A 20,069-nucleotide genomic window follows, 5' to 3' on the forward strand; every position below is an offset into this window, starting at 1 on the left:
TCACAGTGGCAAGACTTTGCAGCAACCAAAGAAAAGCCAATGCAGAGTCTGGCCTCACATACTTGTAAAATGGTGCAGAACTTTTACCAGCAACAATGTCTGTAAAATAAGCCTCAGAGATGAGATGAGATTTTCATTGACTGTCAGACCACAGTTACTGTATCTCCATGTCAAACAAGGTAAACTACATCTGTGTTATTATTACAATATGGCAGAGCCTCACTCACTTTCACTATAATATAATCTAAGATATATATCAAAGTCCTCACTAGCTCGTCCCCCGTCAACCATCAGTGACAATTTTTTTTCTCAAGTAATGTCAAAATGTGTGAGAGAGCTTTTGTGTTGCTTTTCCTGTGAGTCTATCTCGTAGCAGCGTACACAACATTTGGCTCCAGCTCTCTCTGTGTTACAGGCCTTCTGATTTTTGCTCTGTGAGGGAAACTCAGTGCTGCATAGTTCATGGCATCAGAGTCCACATTCTGTAAATGAAAATGTTCAAAGTCACTAATCTTGCACATTATTTATCTCTTAACATCCACTAGGTCAGAGGTAATCTGTGTAGACTGATGTGTAGGGTTAGACAAAATTCTGCTCTATTGGGAATACAGACGACAGAAAGAGTGTAATGTTTCATTTGAAAAATTGGATCTTTTAGTTTCTAAAAATGTACATTTTCAGCAACATAACTCAAGCCTAATTCAAGACTGATTGCTTGTGACCAGTGGATGTAAATAGATGAATGACTGAATCAGATAATATATACATCAATCGATCTGAATCTACGGTTAAAACAGATTACCTCACTGCGTTGTGGATTCTGTCCATCATCTTCAGCTATTTGATAGAAAAGCTACATCTGTTAGTTATTCACTTAAAACCTTTGCATGTTTAGTTTAAGTTTAAAACACATAAATACCTGTTTGAAGTTTCCTGATCTTGACAACCAGACCGATGATGACCAGGAGAAGGAAAACAGTTAAACTGCCCAGGATCATAGTGGATGGATTTTGTGATCCATCTTCTACAAGAAAGACATTTTTTTTTAGATTATTTAATAAAAATAAATAAAAGGGATAATAAATAAGGGTATCCTTAGTTCTTTGACAAGTACTAAAAATAGTACATATCTTAATTCAATTTATGCTGTTAATTAATCAATAGAGAAAATATAAAAAACAATCTTACCTCGAACCTTTAAATTTGTTGCACCATAAACTATGAACTTTTCATTCTTGAGTTCGCCACAGAAATACAGCCCAGAGTCAGATGAATCCACTTGTTTGATCTCAAGAAATAGCAAAGAGATGTTGGATGTCATGTTGAATTTGCCATTTTGAAATCCTTCATTGAAAGATGCATTTTTATCAGGGCTGTCCATAGACGAGATCCTGCTAGCGTTGGGTCTGTTGGTACTTCTGAACCAGGATAAGTGAACACGATAACTGCTAAAGTTGGAGCACTGCAGCGTGACTTCTTCACCAGGCTGAACCTCCACAGAGTGAAACTCGAAGGCTAAGACAGAGATCCAACCTGGAACAAACAACAAGTATTAATGACATGTACGTAAGGTTCAGATCTGCTTGATTACTGTATAGAAGTAAATGTAAAAAAAGTGATAGATGTACTTACTGAAGGTGCAGAGTAAAACTGGTTTGATGTTCATCATTGTGACAAGCACCACCTCAATGTCACTAACTGACTGTGCTTCAGTAAAAGTGATCTGTACATAAAGAGGCGGGCTGTGCTTTTTTATGTGCAGTTAGTCAGACTGACAGTGACGGTGCTTTTAGGAGCACAAGTGCAAACTGACACTGAGTAAGAAAAACCGGGTTTCATTAAAATCCAGTTTGATACCATTTTTCATGTAAGTTTTGGGGTAAAGGGCTAACTGTTTCCACATACATGTCAGTAAATTTATACAGTATTAGATATTCTTTGTTGTTGTATTCAAATATTTATTACAGTCATTATGTAGTTGCTGATTTTGTTACTGTTCATAAGTTTGGTGCAGACGGTTCACTTCACATCTGTCTGCAGACAAAGTTTAATTTTAATTTAAATAAGTAAGCTCTTTAGTCACTCGTTTGCTTTCCCAGCTGCTGGTCTGTTCTTTATCTCACCTCCACTTTCCCACACTGTAAAACTCAATGCTGACATCATTGCTCCAGTCCAATCATCTTTTTGGCTGCCTTCTTCAAGTCAGTCAGCCTCCACTCTGTGCACTTGAAATCACACTGCTCATCTTTCATTCTCGCTTGCAACCTTCTTCGTAGGGACCCTCCAAGTCTTTTAGTGCTCCAGCCAAGCTTCTATCCTACTTTCAGCGCTACACTTGGAGGGCCCTGTCCTAATTCCAAACCCCACTTTGATTTAGTTCTGCTGTAATGAACCACTGAGTCTAATTGCCAAATACCACCATTGAATTCTGTTTATTAATAAATGATGTTCAGTGTCTTCTACACTGTAAAATGTAATATTGTGTTTAATTAAAAATATTAAATAAGCTGAACTCAATTTTTATCAATTTGTTATTAGAACTCAATTTAAATAAGTTACCAGTACTTTTTATGCAAAAACGCTGATAAACTCCATTTATTTGAGTTGTCTTAACTTAGAAAAACTAAGTAAGCTGGAAGTTTTTCTTCTCAGTGCGGAAGGATGAAAGATGTGGTTTGAAAATGCCACGTGACTACCGTCCTCCTCCCTCGCGATCAGTCCGCATGTTCACGGTGCATTTTTTATGGAATATGTTGAGCAAACCTGGAGAAGCGTCAGCTCAGGATATTATTGTTGTCATTGCTGTGGATCTTTACCTGATACACTGACTTGGTGAGTAAATGTTTACTCTTATTCAAACTGATTTTGTGGCTTCTCTTAGTTTAGCACCAGGTTTAAAATCTTGCTAGCTAGTTAGTGTTAGCCTAGTGTTGCTGCTGCTGCCGCTGGGCTCATGTTACTTAAAAATTAACACCACAGCCTTAAAAACCTTACATAAAACTATGTCGGTGAAATTTTCTGTTGATTGTTTGAAATAAATAAGTGAGATAAGAGCCCAGACAAAATTCTTCGGGAGGTGCAGCTGTTAGGGGTGGGGTAGGTGTGGGATGTGGGGGGTGGATAACAGAGCTCTCCGAAAACGTGGAAGCACTTTTGCAAATATGTGATATTTTGATAAATTAAGTAGATATTTGAGCATTACACAGCTACATTGTCGCCTGAAAATATCTTAAAAGGTTATTTTGTGACCCAGAAAGGGTAGTCTGGGGAAAAGGAAGATCGCATTTGTCACCACAGTTGTCGTAGCCTGTGCGTACTTGTAAGCGCGGCAATGGCGGAGGAGCGCCGCTGAAAAACTTATTACTTTTTCTGGGTCACAAAATAAACTTTTAAGATATTTTCAGGCGAGAATGTAGCTGTGTAAATTTCAAATATCTGCTCGATTTATCAAGACATCACATATTTGCAAAAATGCTCCCACGTTTTCGGAGACGTCTATTTTTTTTTTTTCATGCTTTGTGGCAGCTTTAGAACATCTGTGGCATCTATTAATGTCAAATCTAGCCTTTATTTAACAACATAAGCAAACTCTATGTTACAATGATTGCACAGCCATTAAGGATCAAATCAGTTTCTGAAAAAAGTTCTGTTTTTTCTCCCTCTGCTTGCTTCTTACTGTCTTTGAGGCTCGGGACCAGCACTCCTGCTGTTGGACAGAAAGACATCAGTAAGTATTTTGGTTTTCCAATATATTAGCAACTGTCAGTGACATTTATATTAATCAGGCTGAACTTTAATCATACTTTAGATCAGCCTGTTTTACTTATTGTTTTATTTGTGCTTTGGTTTGGGGAAGTTGTTTCTTTACTGATCTTTTCCTGTCTTCTGTTATTAGACTTGAGATATGACTGCACTATGCTGTTGCTGGTGACCATAGTTAATTCTACAAGACATGCTGTGTAAGTAAACAAACAACAACAGTTTGGTCTGCATTTCTTGAAAGATCACATCCCCCAAACTTAGTTTAGAGGGTCTACACTGTATATAGTGAAGTCTGCAAGTTTTCTAACAGCAAAATTTGTTTTGTGCCCAAAATCATTTTGCACATCATTAGAATGAAAATTATTGGCCATGTTTGCATAGCCCTTTTTTAAAATGATGCTTTCATGACATTATTGTGTGTTGGGTGGTGGTCAGGGCTATCCAGACTGACAGTTGGGACATTGAATGTCATCTCTCCGGTGGGGAGGGAGCCTGAGATTGTCTAAATTGGAGTCTGTTCTATACCAAATGCAGAAAAAAATGTTTTAAGAAAGCAATTAAGTTCATGTTCCAAAAAATATGATTGTTTGCTTGCAGGACACCAGGAGAGATGAGTCCTCCATCACAGATGGTGTGGTCAGTGAAGATGGTCGCCTGCAGGTTCAAGCTCATTGCATCTCCAACCCACATCCACTGCCACTGTACTTAAGGGAAGTTAAAGACTTTCTTCTGCACCTACATTTGGATCACCTCGATCCATGACAGTCATTCAGGCAGTAATGCCTGGACTGGAAACAAGCCGTCCTTAAAATATTACAACATTCCAGCTCATGTGTTGGAATGAAAAACAAATGTGTTGTTTAAATTAGAGACTGCACTTGTGACAGAACAATAAATGTTTTATTTTGATTATATAAGTAATGTAAGTACAAAACAAACTGTGGTAGACCTAAACTTATTTTCAGAATAATTACATCTGAGACTTTGTTTCATTGTAAGATTATAACAGTGATGGCAATATAATTGTTTGTTGTTCAGCAGAACAGTGTCCAGTATGTTGGCTGTTATACTTTGTTGTGTTTGAAAATAAAAGTTGGACTCATTTTAACATCATTACAAAATTGTTGTTAATTATTTTAATCATATTCAGGTTACCACAAATTGTTTTTTCATTTAGTTGAACTTAACATGTTTGTCAGTAGGTAAACAATTAGTATTGTACAGTCAGAAATATCAAGTTATTTTTAATACTGCAGACTTGCAATGTATAAGTTGTCCTAACAGTCATCTTAAGTAAGCTTTACTTAGTTTTTTTGAGGCAACGAGTTTCCATAATTTTTTTGAGTTCTGGGAACTAACAAGGCTGTACAGTGTACTCAAAATGAGTAAGTTGCCCTAACTTGGTCATCTTACGTAAACTTGATCCAATTTTTTTGAGTTCTGGGAACAAATGAGCTTGTACAGAGTACTCAAAATAAATAAGTTGTCCTAATTTAGTCATTTTTAGCTAAGCTTTACTCAATTTTTTTGAGACAACGAGTTTCCATAATTTTTTTGAGTTCTGGGAACTAATTAGATTTTACAGTGTAATGACCTGTCCTTTTTGAAATGCTGTGCACATCATTTATAGTATAGTTGTTAGTGTAGCCTTCATATTCCATGGGAGACTCTGGAGATTTTTCAGGGTGTGCCAGAGGTGTCCAGACCATCCTCTGGGACTGGATATCCTCCTTCACTCTGCTCACCCCACTGAACACTCTCACCTCCCTCAGGACTCACCATCACCAATATGCAAGGAAGCACAACCCAAGGCTAATCATTCACTTGCCTTCCTGCCCAGTAGCCTCCCTCTACTCTGTTGCAGAGCTCTCCATTCCTTGGCTCTCCGTGTGCTCCCTGTGTTTAAGCGTTTCTCTGCTCTTGACCTTCCTGGGCTCTAGGTCCCCTGTGTAATTTTCAGTTTCTAGCCATGTTCTTGTTAAAGTTCACATTTTGTCAATAAACCTTGTAAATAGTTCAACTCATGTATTGAGTCTGCTCTTGGGTCTCATTCTCATATTTCCACCAGTTCATGACAGTACCTTTATGTCCAAAAGTTCACTTAGTATTTTTATAAGGTGTTACCTGTGCAGTGATGCTAAAGGTAATGATACATTAAACCAGTAGCTCCATAAATGCACAGTGACTTGAGAATTGATGACAGAAAGCTTGGCCATGATAATGCAAGTGAGGTTTAGTAGATTCAAATGTGTCTTATTGTGACATTTAATTTCACATCTTAAAATGTAAAAAATAAATAAATAACAGAGTTAAGGTTGTGCAAGTTTCACTTTACTATAGCTGAGAGCAGTGAAGCGAGTTTGTGAAGTTAGCTGTGACCAGTAATCTGGAGTGCAGTGAAATAATGTGAAGGTAATTTACCACCAGCATCATGTGACCTGGCCTATGTGTGCTTAGCACAGAGGAAAAACACACTCTGAGCAGCTCTTCTAACTAACTCAACTCAGTCTCCTCTGTCTCTGATCAAAGTAACAGCTGCATAGTGACCATAACAAGTTCCATGATCATATCAACCCTAACTGACAGTATACACAGTCCTTATTAATATGTATGTACATCCTCATATACGAGGACGAGAATCCAGGGCGTGACCAGGAAATCTATATACAGAACAGATGAGAAATCAGGACCAGGAATATCACAAGGAAACACGAGAGTAGGTTTGAGCTGGGCTACACTAACTTGAGTAGTACAACTTTTTAAGCCCCTGCCTTAAAAATTTGCCGGGAGTAGCAGCATAACGAGCTACAGGTGAGTACCTGCTTCCAGGTGTGTTGGCCAAAAATGGAAGCCCACAGTGAGCTCCGCCCAGGGGAGGATGAGACAGTAGAGAGAACGAGAGAGAAGAAAAACAATAACAAATACCTGAAGCCTTATTGAGCCGGCCGGGCAGACACAGGCACCGTGACACTTACAGCTGAAATGTGTCCATTTATTGCACTATAAGAAATATAGTGATGTGTCTTCATTGAGTACATTTTTTTGTTTTTTCTTTTTTCTGATGTGTGAACTAAACTAAAGGTTTTTAACCCGTATCATTCCTTGCATTACTGCTTGACCAATGGCTGATTGGATGCTTAGACTAATAAGCAGAAAAGTGCAAGTGCTCTTAAAAATACCAATTATCAGCTTCATAAGGAAAGCAATCAAATTCAATACATTACTGGTTTAATGTGTGTGTGTACTGTACGGCCACATGTCTGGTTGTACATTAAATAGAAACTTACATAGCAGGTAGAATCAATCTACAGTTAACAGTCCCTCTGTCATTCCTGGTTGGCTCACTACTTTCTATCTGTCTCTCTCTCCTTATCGCTCTACCTCTCCTCTGACTGACTCTATCTTGACTGAAAGGTGTGGTTATTTAGTTATATATAAGCAGATTCTGAAATACATTGACCAGCCTGTGTGGGACCAACAACCATGCCATATTTAAAGCCATCTAAATCACCTTTCTTCCCCTTTAAACTTCAACAGGTTGCCTCGACTATATGCCTATATCTGGTGGTGGCCATGTGCCATGCATGCAATGTTGGCCGATTAGATATTAGTCCTTACAAGCAGCTTAACAGGTATATCTACAAAGTAGTAAGTGAGCGTCTTTTCTTAACGTGTATACATTAGTGTTGATATTAAATATAGTAAATTAATATTAAACATGGCCAAATTAAAGAAGTCTGTGTCTGTAACAGAAACCCCTGTGAACCTTTACTGTAGGCTTTATATTTTGTTTCAGACAGTTCTAGCATTGACTCTGTTTGATGTCAGTGAAATGACATATTTCACCTGCTCTGCCAACTCTCTGTTTAAGAGTGCCGATCTGTGAACCAGCACCCCAATACAGGAAGTCTGGATCAGGTCTTTGTTTAAAAAGTCCTAATATCTAAACCTGTTAGTATTACCCAGCAGGCAATGCAGAGTTCACTTGGTGAGGGCACTCGACCTGTGATAACTGCGTCTGTTATCCAGGTGTCTACCCTGCCACCTCTAGGGATGGGTATCGTTTAGGTTTTATCCGATACCGGTGCCAAACCGGTACTTTTGAAATGGTGCCGGTGCTTAAACGGTGCTCAAACGGTGCTTAAAGAATGGAGAACACAAACTTTGTCCAAAAACCTCTTATGTTTTAATTTTTAGCAGTCTCTCTTTTTCTGCAAAATGATAACCAAGTTACCCTTTTCTGTTGATACAACATACCTCCTTTGGTTGGAACCGGTGCTCAAACAATGGAAAACACAAACTTTGTCCTAAAACCTCTCGTTTAGTTGGTTTTTTTTGTAAAAAGATAACAATGTTAGCCTTTTCTGCAGCTATATGGCATATATGGTATCACTTTTATCAAACAAGAAGACAGCCACATGTAACTATGACAGTGTTTGCTAGTTCACCTTACGTGCATTAATTTAATAACGTGGTTAGCCTATTCAACGTAAATTACACACGAACAACATTAAGCTACTCACGCAGAGAAGAACGGCTGCTGCTGCCATCATCATCCGTCATCATTTCTGCTACACTGGCAGGGCTAGGGGCCAGGACTCTACTCTTCGGGTTCTTGGGGGATGTTGCTAACTCCGGGTCCGATAACAGGCACCACACCCGCAGGACTAAGTTTGACACTCTTAAGCCACTTTTGTGCCTCTTTAGCAAACATTAAGGCTGTACTCATACTAAGCAATTCATATTGCTCTTAACCATGCTTGCTTTCATGTTCCTTCATCCACAAACTGTTGAACTGTTTTTCTGAGCTCATTGGCTTTACATAACAGGTTAGGAAAAGATTTGCTTGGGGTAAAAAAAAGTCCTTTCTTGGATCAGTATTGCTATAACCTTGTGCTTTTGCTGCAGAACAGCAGCTTTGACAGTGATTTTAATCACTGTACTTGGAATGCTGCTTTCCTGTTTTTGATGCTGAGCTCAAAGGCAAACACATATCTGGATGCAGCCTGAAAAGAGTGACATGGGCCCACACTTATGTGGGCCAACAAGCTGGACACGATATCGTATTGAGTGTCATGTGGAATGGAATTTGAAAATTGAAAAAGGCTTTCATGGCAAAGAGGCTAGCTTTGATGGCAAGGTTATTCTGAAAATTCCAGTTTTCAGAAGCTATTAAAAAAATAACAGTGAGGTTCTCTACATGGAGTTTACAAGAGCAAGAGGATTAGCCACAATTCATCAGTAAAGATATTATATCTGTTCATACAGAATGGTAGTTCAGTTCGGTTTTTACACATAAGTTGTGAACAAACCAGAAAAAAACTCAAACACATTTTGGTGACTTCTATTTTATTACAACCTGCAAGTCTGTTGCTTCAGTTTTAATGAGATTTTATGTGTGATTCCATACATGCATTTTTGTATTAGATTCAAGTTCATTTAATTAGAGCTTTAACTGCCCAGAGAAGAGACTGTAGCTGTGGCAGCTGGATGTCACAGTGGCAAGACTTTGCATCGGCTTTTTAGATTATGAATTTGGATGTTTGGTTGCTGCAGAGTCTGGCCTCACATGCTTGTAAAAAGCTGCAGGACTTTTACCAGCAACAATGTCTGTAAAATAAGCCTCAGAGATGAAATGAGATTTTCATTGACTGTCAGACCACAGTTGCTGTCTCTTCCTGTTAAACAAGGCAAACTACATTTGTGTTACTATTACAGTACAGCAGAGCCTCACTCACTTTCACTATAAGACAATCTAAGCTATACATCAAAGTCCTCACTAGCTCGTCCCCCATCAACCATCAGTCACACTATTTTTATCAAGTAACAACAAAATGTGTGAGAGAGCTTTTCTGTTGCTTTTCCTGTGAGTCTATCTCGTAGCAGCGTACACAACATTTGGGTCCAGCTCTCTCTGTGGTACAGGCCTTCTGACTTTTGCTCTGTGAGGGAAACTCAGTGCTGCATAGTTCATGGCATCAGAGTCCACATTCTGTAAATGAAAATGTTCAAAGTCACTAATCCTGCACATTATTTATCTCTTAACATCCATTAGGTCAGAAGCAATCTGTCTAGACTGATGTGTGGATGTTTTAGTTTCAAAAAATGTACATTTTCAGCAACATAACTCAAGCCTAATTCAAGACTGATTGCTGGTGACCGGTGGATGTTAATCAATGAATGACTGAATCAGACAATATATACATCAGTCGATCTGAATCTACGGTTAAAACAGATTACCTCACTGCGTTGTGGATTCTGTCCATCATCTTCAGCTATTTGATAGAAAAGCTACATCTGTTAGTTATTCATTTAAAACCTTTGCATGTTTAGTTTAATTTAAAACACATAACTACCTGTTTGAAGTTTCCTGATCTTGACAACCAGACCAGTGATGACCAGTAGAAGGAAAACAGTTAAACTGCCCAGGATCATAGTGGATGGATTTTGTGTACTACCTTCTACAAGAAAGAAAACTAAATTACATTATTTAATAAGAATAAATAATAGGAATAATAAATAAGAGTATCCTTAGTTTTTTGACAGGTAATAAAAATAGTACACGTTTTAATTGCTGTTAATGAAACAATGGAGAAAAAATAAAAACAATCTTACCTTGAACCTTTAAATTTGTTGCACCATAAACTATGAACTTTTCAGAACTGGGCAGGCCACAGAAATACAGCCCAGAGTCAGATGAATCCACTTGTTTGATCTCAAGAAATACCAGAGAGGTGTTGGATGTCATGTTGAATTTGCCATTTTGAAATCCTTCATAGAAAGTTGCTTTACTCTCAGGGCTTTCCATAGATGAGATCCTGCTAGCGTTGGGTCTGTTGGTACTTCTGAACCAGAATAAGTGAACAGGATAACTGCTAAAGTTGGAGCACTGCAGCGTGACTTCTTCACCAGGCTGAACCTCCACAGAGTGAAACTCGAAGGCTAAGACAGAGATCCAACCTGGAACAAACAACGAGCATTAATGACATGTACGTAAGGTTCAGTTCTGCTGGATTACTGTATAGAAGTAAATGTAAAAAAAAGTGATAGATGTACTTACTGAAGGTGCAGAGTAAAACTGGTTTCATGTTCACCATTGTGACACACAACACTACTATTTCACTAACTAAACTGTGCTTCAGTAAAAGTGATCTGTACATAAAGAGGCGGGCTGTGCTTTTATATGTACAGTCAGTCAGACTGACAGTGACGATGCTTTTAGGAGCACCAGTGCAAACTGACACTGAGTAAGAAAAACTGGGTATCATTAAAATCCAGCTTGATACCATTTTTCAAGTAAAGTTTTTACAAAAGGCTGTTTACAAGAGACATGTCAGTAAATTTATACAGTATTAAATATTCTTTGTTGTAGTATTCGAATATTTATCACAGTCATTATTCAGTTGCTGGTTTTGTTACTGTTCATAATTTTTGGTGCAGACTGTTTACTTCACATCTGTCTACAGACATGAAGTCTATGTGTAATTTCAATAACTAACCTCTGTAATCACTCGTTTGCTTTTCCGGCGTTTGGCTGCCAGTCTATTCTTTATCTCACTTCCACTTTCCCACACTCTAAAACTCAATGCTGAAATCGTTACTCCAGTTCAATCATCTTTTTGGCCGCCTTCTTCAAGTCAGTGAACCTCCATTCTGTGTACTTGAAATCACACTGCTCATCTGCTTGCTTGCAACCTGCTTCATAGGGACCCTCCAAGTCTTTCAGTGCTCCCGCCAAGACTCCATCCTACCTTCAACTCATGTATTGAGTCTGCTCTTGGGTCCCATTCTCGTATTTCCACCAGTTCATGATAGTACCTTTAGATCCAAAAGTTAACTTAGTATTTTATTAGGCGTTACCTGTGCAGTGATGCTAAAGTTAATGATATATTATAACATATTAAAATACTAGCTCTATAAATACACAGTGACTTGAGAGTTCATGACTGGCTTGGCCATGATAATGCAAGTGAGGTTTAGTAGATCAAATGTATCTAATTGTGAAGCTTTCCCCTGATGTGGTTTTGACGGCTAATTTCACATCTTAAAATGTAAAAAAACAATAGCAGACTAAATGCTGTGCATGTGTAATGCTGTGCATGTGTCACCTTACTATAGCTGAGAGCAGTGAAGCGAGTTTGTGAAGTTAGCTGTGACCAAGTACTGCACAGTGCAGTGAAATAATGTGAAGATAATTTACCACCAGGATCATGTGACCTGGCCTATGTGTGCTGAGCACAGAGGGAAAAAACACTCCGAGCAGCTCTTCTAACAGACTCAACTCAGTCTCCACTGTCTCTGAACAAAGTAGCAGCTGCATAGTGACCATAACACGTCCCATGCTCATATCAACCATAAGTGACAGTATACACAGTCCTTATTAGTATGTATGTACATCTGCCTGTTTAATACTTCATGAGTAAACCTTTCCTCTCAGTTCAGTTTTAACCTGGATTGGATCAGTTTAAACAGACCTGTTTGTTTCTTTGTTTCGACACAAAAACAAACCTAAATTAGAGGATGCAAGAATTCTGAGACCAAGATCACAATAGAAAGACAAAAAACTATTTTGGGGTCTCTTTCACGTTCTCTTTTGCTGTTTTCAGGATACATTGCGCATTGGAACTGTGTACAATAACACCCAGGATGGGGACGCGCCACTGTAATACTCACACGGCAGATTCATCCACATTTCCATGCTTTTCAGCATTCTTTTTTACCACACACACAGTTGCAACTTTTCAGCTGCCAGCCGAACACATACCAACAACAACACTGCAGGATCCAGTTCAGCTTTTAAGCCGGCGAGGCATGATTGCGGATGCTGCTTAGGTCCGTTCGCCTTCCCTGCAGATGCAAGCTCCCTACACCTCGCCACATATCTGTAGATTATTATATTGAGTTTTTGGCCATGATTCTTTGTTAAATTTATTTTTTATGAGCTACATTTTGGGGTGGGTCATTCATGGATGCGTTCTGTGACGCAATTCGAGTTCTTTTTGTTTGTTAGTTCTCGGAAGTCATCTGGTCTTCATATTGTCCTGGCTGTTTGCCTTGTTTTTTGCTGAAGATGGCTTATTGTCATGGTTGACTGAATGGACTCAGGCGCAGATTTGAGGAAAAGTGCAAAGATGGTTTATTTAAAAAACACAGAGTGAGTATATACAGAATGTGAAGGGAGTTCAGGGGTTCAAGGGTTCCACGGGGTATGGTGAGGGAAATTCCACACACACTGTAACAATTTGTTTTGTTACAGCAGAAAGTGGACAGTGCAAAGTTACATAGCAAAAATTAGAAAAAGACTGGAATAGGATAAGAATAAGATACTCTACACAACTGTACACAATAGAATAGAATAGAATAAAATACTATATACAACAGAATAAAATAAAATGCTATATACAACTGAGTATAATACAACGATGCTAGAAAAGAGTATTGCACATTAGTGTTATTGCACATGTCTGGATGTGTGTGTTTGGTCAGTTGAAGTCTTTGTTGTGGAGTCTGACAGCAGTGGGGAGGAAAGACCTGCGAAATCTCTCCGTCCCACATCGTGGGTGCTGCAGCCTGCCACTAAAGGAGCTGCTCAGTGCTGTCAGAGTCTCCTGCATGGGGTGGGAGATGTTGTCCAACAGGGATGACAGCTTAGCCACCATTATCCTGTCACTCACCACCTCCACTGGGTCCAGAGGGCATCTTAGAACACAGCTGGCCCTCTGGATCAGCCTGTTCAGTCTCTTCCTGTCCCCAGCAGAGATGCTGCTACCCCAGCAGACCACACCGTAAAAGATGGCTGAGGCCACCACAGAGTCAGACAAGGTCTTCAGGAGTGTGCCCTTCACTCCAAAAGACCGGAGTCTCCGCAACAGGTAGAGCCTGCTCTGCCCTTTTCTGTAGAGGGCATCTGAATTATGAGTCCAGTCCAGTTTATTGTTCAGATGAACACCAGGGTACCTGTAGCTGTCCACAGTCTCAATGTCCATGCCTTGAATGTTTAGTGGTTGCAGTGGATGATGTTTGTGCCTGTGGAAGTCTACCACCAGCTCCTTGGTTTTACTAGTGGTGATCTGGAGGTAGTTCTGCTGGCACCAGTCCACAAAACCATGGGTTAGTTCTCTGTACTCCCTGTCGTCCCTATCAGTGATGAGGCCAACTATTGCGGAGTTGTCAGAGAGATTCTGCAGGAAGCACTGGGTGGAGTTGTGGGAGAAGTCTGCAGTGTAGATGGTGAAGAGGAACGGAGCCAGAACCGTTCCCTGTGGGGCCCCCGTACTGCAGACGACCCTGTCCGACACACAGCCCTGAGTTCTTAAGTACTGTAGTCGGTTGGTGAGGTAGTCCAGTATGCATGTTGTGAGGTGATGGTCCACTCCTGAGTTCTCCAGCTTGTCCTTCATGACCGTGGGAAGAATGGTGTTAGAGGCACTGGAGAAATCAAAGAACATGATTCTCACAGTGCTCCCAGTGGTCTCCAGGTGAGAGAGGGAAAAATGTAGGAGGTGAATGACGGCATCATCTGCTCCAATGCCAGGCTGGTAGGCAAACTGAAGTGGGTCCAGGGATGAGCTCACCAGGCGGCGAAGCCGAGCCAGGACCAGCCGCTCCAGGACCAGCCACTCCAGGGTCTTCATCAGGTGGGATGTCAGAGCCACCGGCCTGTAGCTGTTGAGTTCTTGGGGCATGGAATCTTTGGCACTGGTACAACACAGGAGGTTTTCCAGAGCTGAGGGACGGTTCCCAGCCTCAGGCTCGGGTTGAAGAGGTGTTCCATCACCTCACACAGTTGGTCTGCGCAGGACCTGAAGACCCTTTAGCTGATGCCATCTGGGCCCGCTGCCTTCCTGGCTTTAATCCTCCTCAGTTCTCTCCTAACCTGGGTGGTTGAGAGAGACAGGCTGGAGCCTTGTGTTAAATGTGTGTTGGATGCTGTTGTTGGGGGTGGGGAGTGGTGAGCAGGGAGAGTAGAGGAGGTGTGAAGTGTCTGAGGTGTCAGAGGTGGAACAGCAGCAGTGGGGGTGGGTGAGTCTGCAGCCGATGTTGAAGACTGCCTCATGGATGAATCAAATCTGTTAAACAAATGACTCAGATCATTTGCCCACCTCACATCTCCTCCGGGCAGAGAGTTCTGACCTTTGTGGCCTGAGATGGTTCTGAGGCCTCTCCAGACTTTGCCAACGTTGTTTTGTTGAAGCTGGTTCTCCATCTTCTGCCTGTAGCTGTCCTTCCCATTCCTTATCATTCTTCTCAGCTCTCTCTGCACCCTTTTCAGCTCCTCCTTGTCTCTGGATTTGAAGGCCCTCTTCTTCTGCTTGAGGACAGCTTTAATGTCTGGGGTAATCCAAGGTTTGTTGTTAGAGAAACACCGCACAGTCCTGGTGGGTGTGGTGTTATCCACACAGAAGTTAATATAGTCCGTACTGCCGGCTGTCGATGTCCTCTCCGTGGTCGTCACAGATCACCTCCCACACTGTAGACTCAAAACAATCCTTAAGAGCCTCCTCCAACCAGCTCTGCGCTTTGCGGGTGTCTGGTGGGTCCCTGCACACTAAGGGCTCATACACAGGGACAAGGTGCACCAGGTTGTGATCAGATCTGCCCAGGGGAGGTAGAGGTGATGAACTGTATGCCTCTTCTGCGTTGGCGTACAGTAAGTCCAGTGTTTTATTGTCTCTGGTTGGGCAGGTCACATACTGGGTGAAGGTGGGCAGTGTGGAATTCAGTGAGACATGATTAAAGTCCCCTGATATTAGGAGAAGGGCTCTCAGACATTGGGATGGCAGTCTGCTGACCACAGGGTGGAGAGAGTCACAGGCTGCATCTGAGTTGGCCGAGGGGGGCATACGCTGTTATCGCGATAACATGCGAGAATTCCCGGGGCAGGTAGTACTCATGCATGCTAATGGCTAACAGCTCAATGTCTCTGCTGCAGAGTTGTTCTTTCACAGTGATGTGCCCAGGGTTAAACCATCTGTCGTTCACAAACACTGCCAGTCCTCTTCCTTTTCTCTTACCGCTCTCTCTTGTCCTGTCCGCCCAGAGCAGCTGGAATCCAGGTAGCGTCACGCTCGTGTCTAGAGTTAGCGGTGATAGCCAGGACTCCGTTAGCATCATGATGCTACATTGCCGGTACTCCCTCTGAGACTAGGTTAGCGATGTGAGCTCATCCATCGTATTGGGCAGTGATCTTACATTTCCAGTGATTAAAGAAGGGAGAGATGGTCTATAACATCTCCTTCTCAGGCGACAGCGCTCCCTCCCAGCACGACACCCATGACTTTTAGCAGCATAATGAGCCACAGGTGAGTACCTGCTTCCAGGTGTGTTGTCCAAAAACAGAAGCCCACAGTGAGCTCCGCCCTGGCGAGGAGGAGAAAGTAGAGATAGCGAGAGAGAAGAAAAACAGTCAGGGACCATGACACTTATAGCTGAAATGTGTCCATTTATTGCACTATAAGAAATATAGTGATGTGTCTTCATTGAGTACATTTTTTGTTTTTCTGATGTGTGAACTAAACTAAAGGTTTTTAACCCGTATCATTCCTTGCATTACTGCTTGACCAATGGCTGATTGGATGCTTAGACTAATAAGCGGAAAAGTGCAACTGCTCCTAAAAATACCAATTATCAGCTTCATAAGGAAAGCAATCAAATTCAATACATTACTGGTTTAATGTGTGTGTGTACTGTACGGCCACATGTCTGGTTGTACATTAAATAGGTGAAGAAACTTACATACCTGGTAGAATCAATCTACAGTTAACAGTCCCTCTGTCATTCCTGGTTGGCTCAATACTTTCTATCTGTCTCTCTCTCCTTATCGCTCTACCTCTCCTCTGACTGACTCTATCTTGATTGAAAGGTGTGGTTATTTAGTTATATATAAGCAGATTACTAAAATACATTGACCAGTGTGTCTAGCACATACAACCATGCCATATTCAAAGTCACTTAAATCACCTTTCTTCCCCTTTTCTTAAAATTGTTAATTTAACTATTATTATTTTTTACTAACACACGTGAATATACTTAAACTGTTGAATTGTTTTTCTGACCTCATTGGCTTTACACAACAGGTTAGGAAAAGATTTGTTTGGCGTAAAATAAGTCATTTTTTGGATGAGTATTGCTATAACCCTGTGGTTTTTCTGCAGAACAGCAGCTTTGACAGTGATTTTAATCTGACTCATTGACCTGAAAATGTGATTTTGCTGTTTTTGATGCTGAGCTCGAAGGGAAACACATATTTGGATGCAACCTGAAAAGAGTGACATGGACCCATACTTCTGTCGGCCAACAAACTGGACAAGGTATCTTAGAGGTTGAGAGCCATGTGGAATGGGAAGCAGTCAGGGATGGAGGCCTGGCAATCATATTGCTATTATGGTTGCAGCCAAACATCTCTGGCTCCGATTACAGCTCCACATACCACACGGCTGTCTTTTGGTCTTAATATAGGTTGTAATCACATTTTAATTAATTTACTTTTGTGTGGTTCATTTTAACAGAGGATTAGCCAGAATTCATCAATAAAGATATTATATCTGTTCATACAGAATGGTAGTTCAGTTCAGTTTTTACACATAAGTTGTGAGCAAACCAGAAAAAATTACAAATTTTTATGACTCCATCAGCTTTAATTAGATTTTATGTGTGATTATATACATGAATTTTTGTATTAAGATTTAAGTTAATTAATTACAGCTTTAACTGCCAAGAGTAGAGACTGTAACTGTGGCAGGCAGATGTCACAGTGACAAGACGAAGCAAATAAGTGCAGCAACCAAACAACCAAATTCTTAGTCTAAAAAGCCCGATGGAGAGTCTGGCCTCACATGCATGTAAAATGGTGCAGAACTTTTACCAGCAACAATGTCTGTAAAATAAGCCTCAGAGATGAGATGAGATTTTCATTGACTGTCAGACCACAGTCGCTGTGTCTTCCTGTTAAATAAGGTAAACTGCATCTGTGTTACTATTACAGTGCAGCAGAGCCTCACTCCCTTTCACTATAAGATAATCTAAGTTATACATCAAAGTCCTCACTAGCTCGTCCCCCCATCAACCATCAGTCTCACTATTTTTGTCTCAAGTAACAACAAAATGTGTGAGAGAGCTTTTGTGTTGCTTTTCCTGTGAGTCTATCTCGTAGCAGCGTACACAACATTTGTCTCCAGCTCTCTCTGTGGTACAGGCCTTCTGATTTTTGCTCTGGGAGGGAAACTCAGTGCTGCAGTGATCATGACATCAGAGTCCACATTCTGTAAATAAAAAAGGTGTTTTAGTTTCTAAAAATGTAAACATTTATTCAGTTACCACAACCCAAGACTGATTGCTGGTGACCGGTGGATGTTAATCAATGAATGACTGAATCAGACAATATATACATCAATCGATCTGAATCTACGGTTAAAACAGATTACCTCACTGCGTTGTGGATTCTGTCCATCATCTTCAGCTATTTGATAGAAAAGCTACATCTGTTAGTTATTCATTTAAAACCTTTGCATGTTTAGTTTAATTTAAAACACATAACTACCTGTTTGAAGTTTCCTGATCTTGACAATCAGACCGATGATGACCAGTAGAAGGAAAACAGTTAAACTGCCCAGGATCATAGTGGATGGATTTTGTGTACTACCTTCTACAAGAAAGAAAACTAAATTACATTATTTAATAAGAATAAATAATAGGAATAATAAATAAGAGTATCCTTAGTTTTTTGACAGGTAATAAAAATAGTACACGTTTTAATTGCTGTTAATGAAACAATGGAGAAAAAATAAAAACAATCTTACCTTGAACCTTTAAATTTGTTGCACCATAAACTATGAACTTTTCAGAACTGGGCAGGCCACAGAAATACAGCCCAGAGTCAGATGAATCCACTTGTTTGATCTCAAGAAATACCAGAGAGGTGTTGGATGTCATGTTGAATTTGCCATTTTGAAATCCTTCATAGAAAGTTGCTTTACTCTCAGGGCTTTCCATAGATGAGATCCTGCTAGCGTTGGGTCTGTTGGTACTTCTGAACCAGAATAAGTGAACAGGATAACTGCTAAAGTTGGAGCACTGCAGCGTGACTTCTTCACCAGGCTGAACCTCCACAGAGTGAAACTCGAAGGCTAAGACAGAGATCCAACCTGGAACAAACAACGAGCATTAATGACATGTACGTAAGGTTCAGTTCTGCTGGATTACTGTATAGAAGTAAATGTAAAAAAAAGTGATAGATGTACTTACTGAAGGTGCAGAGTAAAACTGGTTTGATGTTCATCATTGTGACAAGCACCACCTCAATGTCACTAACTGAACTGTGCTTCAGTAAAAGTGATCTGTACATAAAGAGGCGGGCTGTGCTTTTATATGTACAGTTAGTCAGACTGACAGTGACGATGCTTTTAGGAGCACCAGTGCAAACTGACACTGAGTAAGAAAAACTGGGTTTTATTAAAATCCAGTGTGATATTATTTTCATGTAAGTAAAGTTTCTGCAAAGGGCTGTTTACAAAAGACACGTCAGTAAATTTATACAGTATTAGATATTCTTTGTTGTTGTATTAGAATATTTATCACAGTCATTATTCAGTTGCTGGTTTTGTTACTGTTCACAAGTTTTGGTGCAGACTGTTCACTTCACATCTGTCTGCAGACATAAAGTTTATGTGTAATTTTAATAAGTAAGCTCTTTAATTAATCATTTTGCCCTCCCAGGTGTTTGGCTGCCGGTCTATTCTTTATCTCACTTCCACTTTCCCACACTATAAAACTCAATGCTGACATCGTTACTCCAGTTCAATCATCTTTTTGGCCGCCTTCTTCAAGTCAGTCAGCCTCCACTCTGTGTACTTAAAATCACAGTGCCCATCTTTCATTGTCGCATGTATCCTGCTTCGTAGGGACCCTCCAAGTCTTTCAGTGCTCCAGCCAAGCCTCCATCCTACCTTCAGCACTACACTCTGGATGGTCAAGTAAGCACACCCACTGCTAGTCATTCCCTTGCCTTCCTGCCAAATAACCGCACTCTACTACGTTGTAGCGCTCTCTGTGTGCTCCCTGTTTTTAAGCGTTTCTCCCCCCCTTGCCCTTCTTCAGATCTAGGTCCCCTGTTTAGGTTTCAGTTTCTAGCCATGTTCTTGTCTAAGTTCACATTTTGTAAATAAACCTTGTAAATAGTTCAACTCATGTATTGAGTCTGCTCTTGGGTCCCATTCTCATATTTCCACCTTTATATCCAAAAGTTAACTTAGTATTTTATTAGGAGTTACCTGTGCAGTGATGCTAAAGTTAATGATATATTATGATAT

General features: G+C 40.4%; 3 protein-coding genes across 3 annotated transcripts; all 3 read right to left on the reverse strand.

The window, feature by feature from the left end:
• Positions 1 to 362: 362 nt before the first annotated feature.
• LOC116333742 lies at positions 363 to 1,669 on the reverse strand. Its single transcript, XM_031756993.2, has 5 exons — positions 1,633 to 1,669; positions 1,189 to 1,533; positions 920 to 1,024; positions 803 to 837; positions 363 to 482 (listed from the first exon to the last, which is right to left on the reverse strand). The coding sequence occupies exons 1-5, from the start codon at positions 1,667 to 1,669 to the stop codon at positions 363 to 365; spliced, it is 642 nt and encodes a 213-aa protein (XP_031612853.2).
• A 7,950-nt stretch (positions 1,670 to 9,619) lies between these two features.
• LOC120439331 lies at positions 9,620 to 10,888 on the reverse strand. The gene is made up of 5 exons (XM_039610208.1): positions 10,823 to 10,888; positions 10,378 to 10,722; positions 10,119 to 10,238; positions 10,003 to 10,037; positions 9,620 to 9,754 (listed from the first exon to the last, which is right to left on the reverse strand). Exons 1-5 carry the CDS (start codon positions 10,857 to 10,859, stop codon positions 9,635 to 9,637), a joined length of 657 nt encoding a protein of 218 aa, XP_039466142.1. The 5' UTR covers positions 10,860 to 10,888; the 3' UTR covers positions 9,620 to 9,634.
• Positions 10,889 to 17,893: 7,005 nt separating this feature from the next.
• Positions 17,894 to 19,042, reverse strand: LOC120433304. Its single transcript, XM_039599386.1, has 5 exons — positions 19,006 to 19,042; positions 18,561 to 18,905; positions 18,302 to 18,421; positions 18,186 to 18,220; positions 17,894 to 18,023 (listed from the first exon to the last, which is right to left on the reverse strand). The coding sequence occupies exons 1-5, from the start codon at positions 19,040 to 19,042 to the stop codon at positions 17,904 to 17,906; spliced, it is 657 nt and encodes a 218-aa protein (XP_039455320.1). The 3' UTR covers positions 17,894 to 17,903.
• Positions 19,043 to 20,069: the final 1,027 nt, after the last annotated feature.

This window comes from Oreochromis aureus, linkage group 3 (assembly GCF_013358895.1).
Source record: "Oreochromis aureus strain Israel breed Guangdong linkage group 3, ZZ_aureus, whole genome shotgun sequence".
Taxonomy (NCBI): Eukaryota; Metazoa; Chordata; class Actinopteri; order Cichliformes; family Cichlidae; genus Oreochromis; species Oreochromis aureus.

Excerpts from the sequence above, each read along its gene's own strand:
- LOC116333742 (XM_031756993.2), bottom strand. The coding sequence starts at position 1,669 with ATGATGAACATCAAACCAGTTTTACTCTGCACCTTCA. Across the intron at positions 1,534-1,632 it reads AGTTTTACTCTGCACCTTCA|GTTGGATCTCTGTCTTAGCC; the intron begins GTAAGTACATCT and ends TGTTTGTTCCAG. Across the intron at positions 1,025-1,188 it reads AACAAATTTAAAGGTTCGAG|AAGATGGATCACAAAATCCA; the intron begins GTAAGATTGTTT and ends TCTTTCTTGTAG.
- LOC120439331 (XM_039610208.1), bottom strand. The coding sequence starts at position 10,859 with ATGGTGAACATGAAACCAGTTTTACTCTGCACCTTCA. Across the intron at positions 10,723-10,822 it reads AGTTTTACTCTGCACCTTCA|GTTGGATCTCTGTCTTAGCC; the intron begins GTAAGTACATCT and ends TGTTTGTTCCAG. Across the intron at positions 10,038-10,118 it reads GATCAGGAAACTTCAAACAG|CTGAAGATGATGGACAGAAT; the intron begins GTAGTTATGTGT and ends TCTATCAAATAG.
- LOC120433304 (XM_039599386.1), bottom strand. The coding sequence starts at position 19,042 with ATGATGAACATCAAACCAGTTTTACTCTGCACCTTCA. Across the intron at positions 18,906-19,005 it reads AGTTTTACTCTGCACCTTCA|GTTGGATCTCTGTCTTAGCC; the intron begins GTAAGTACATCT and ends TGTTTGTTCCAG. Across the intron at positions 18,221-18,301 it reads GATCAGGAAACTTCAAACAG|CTGAAGATGATGGACAGAAT; the intron begins GTAGTTATGTGT and ends TCTATCAAATAG.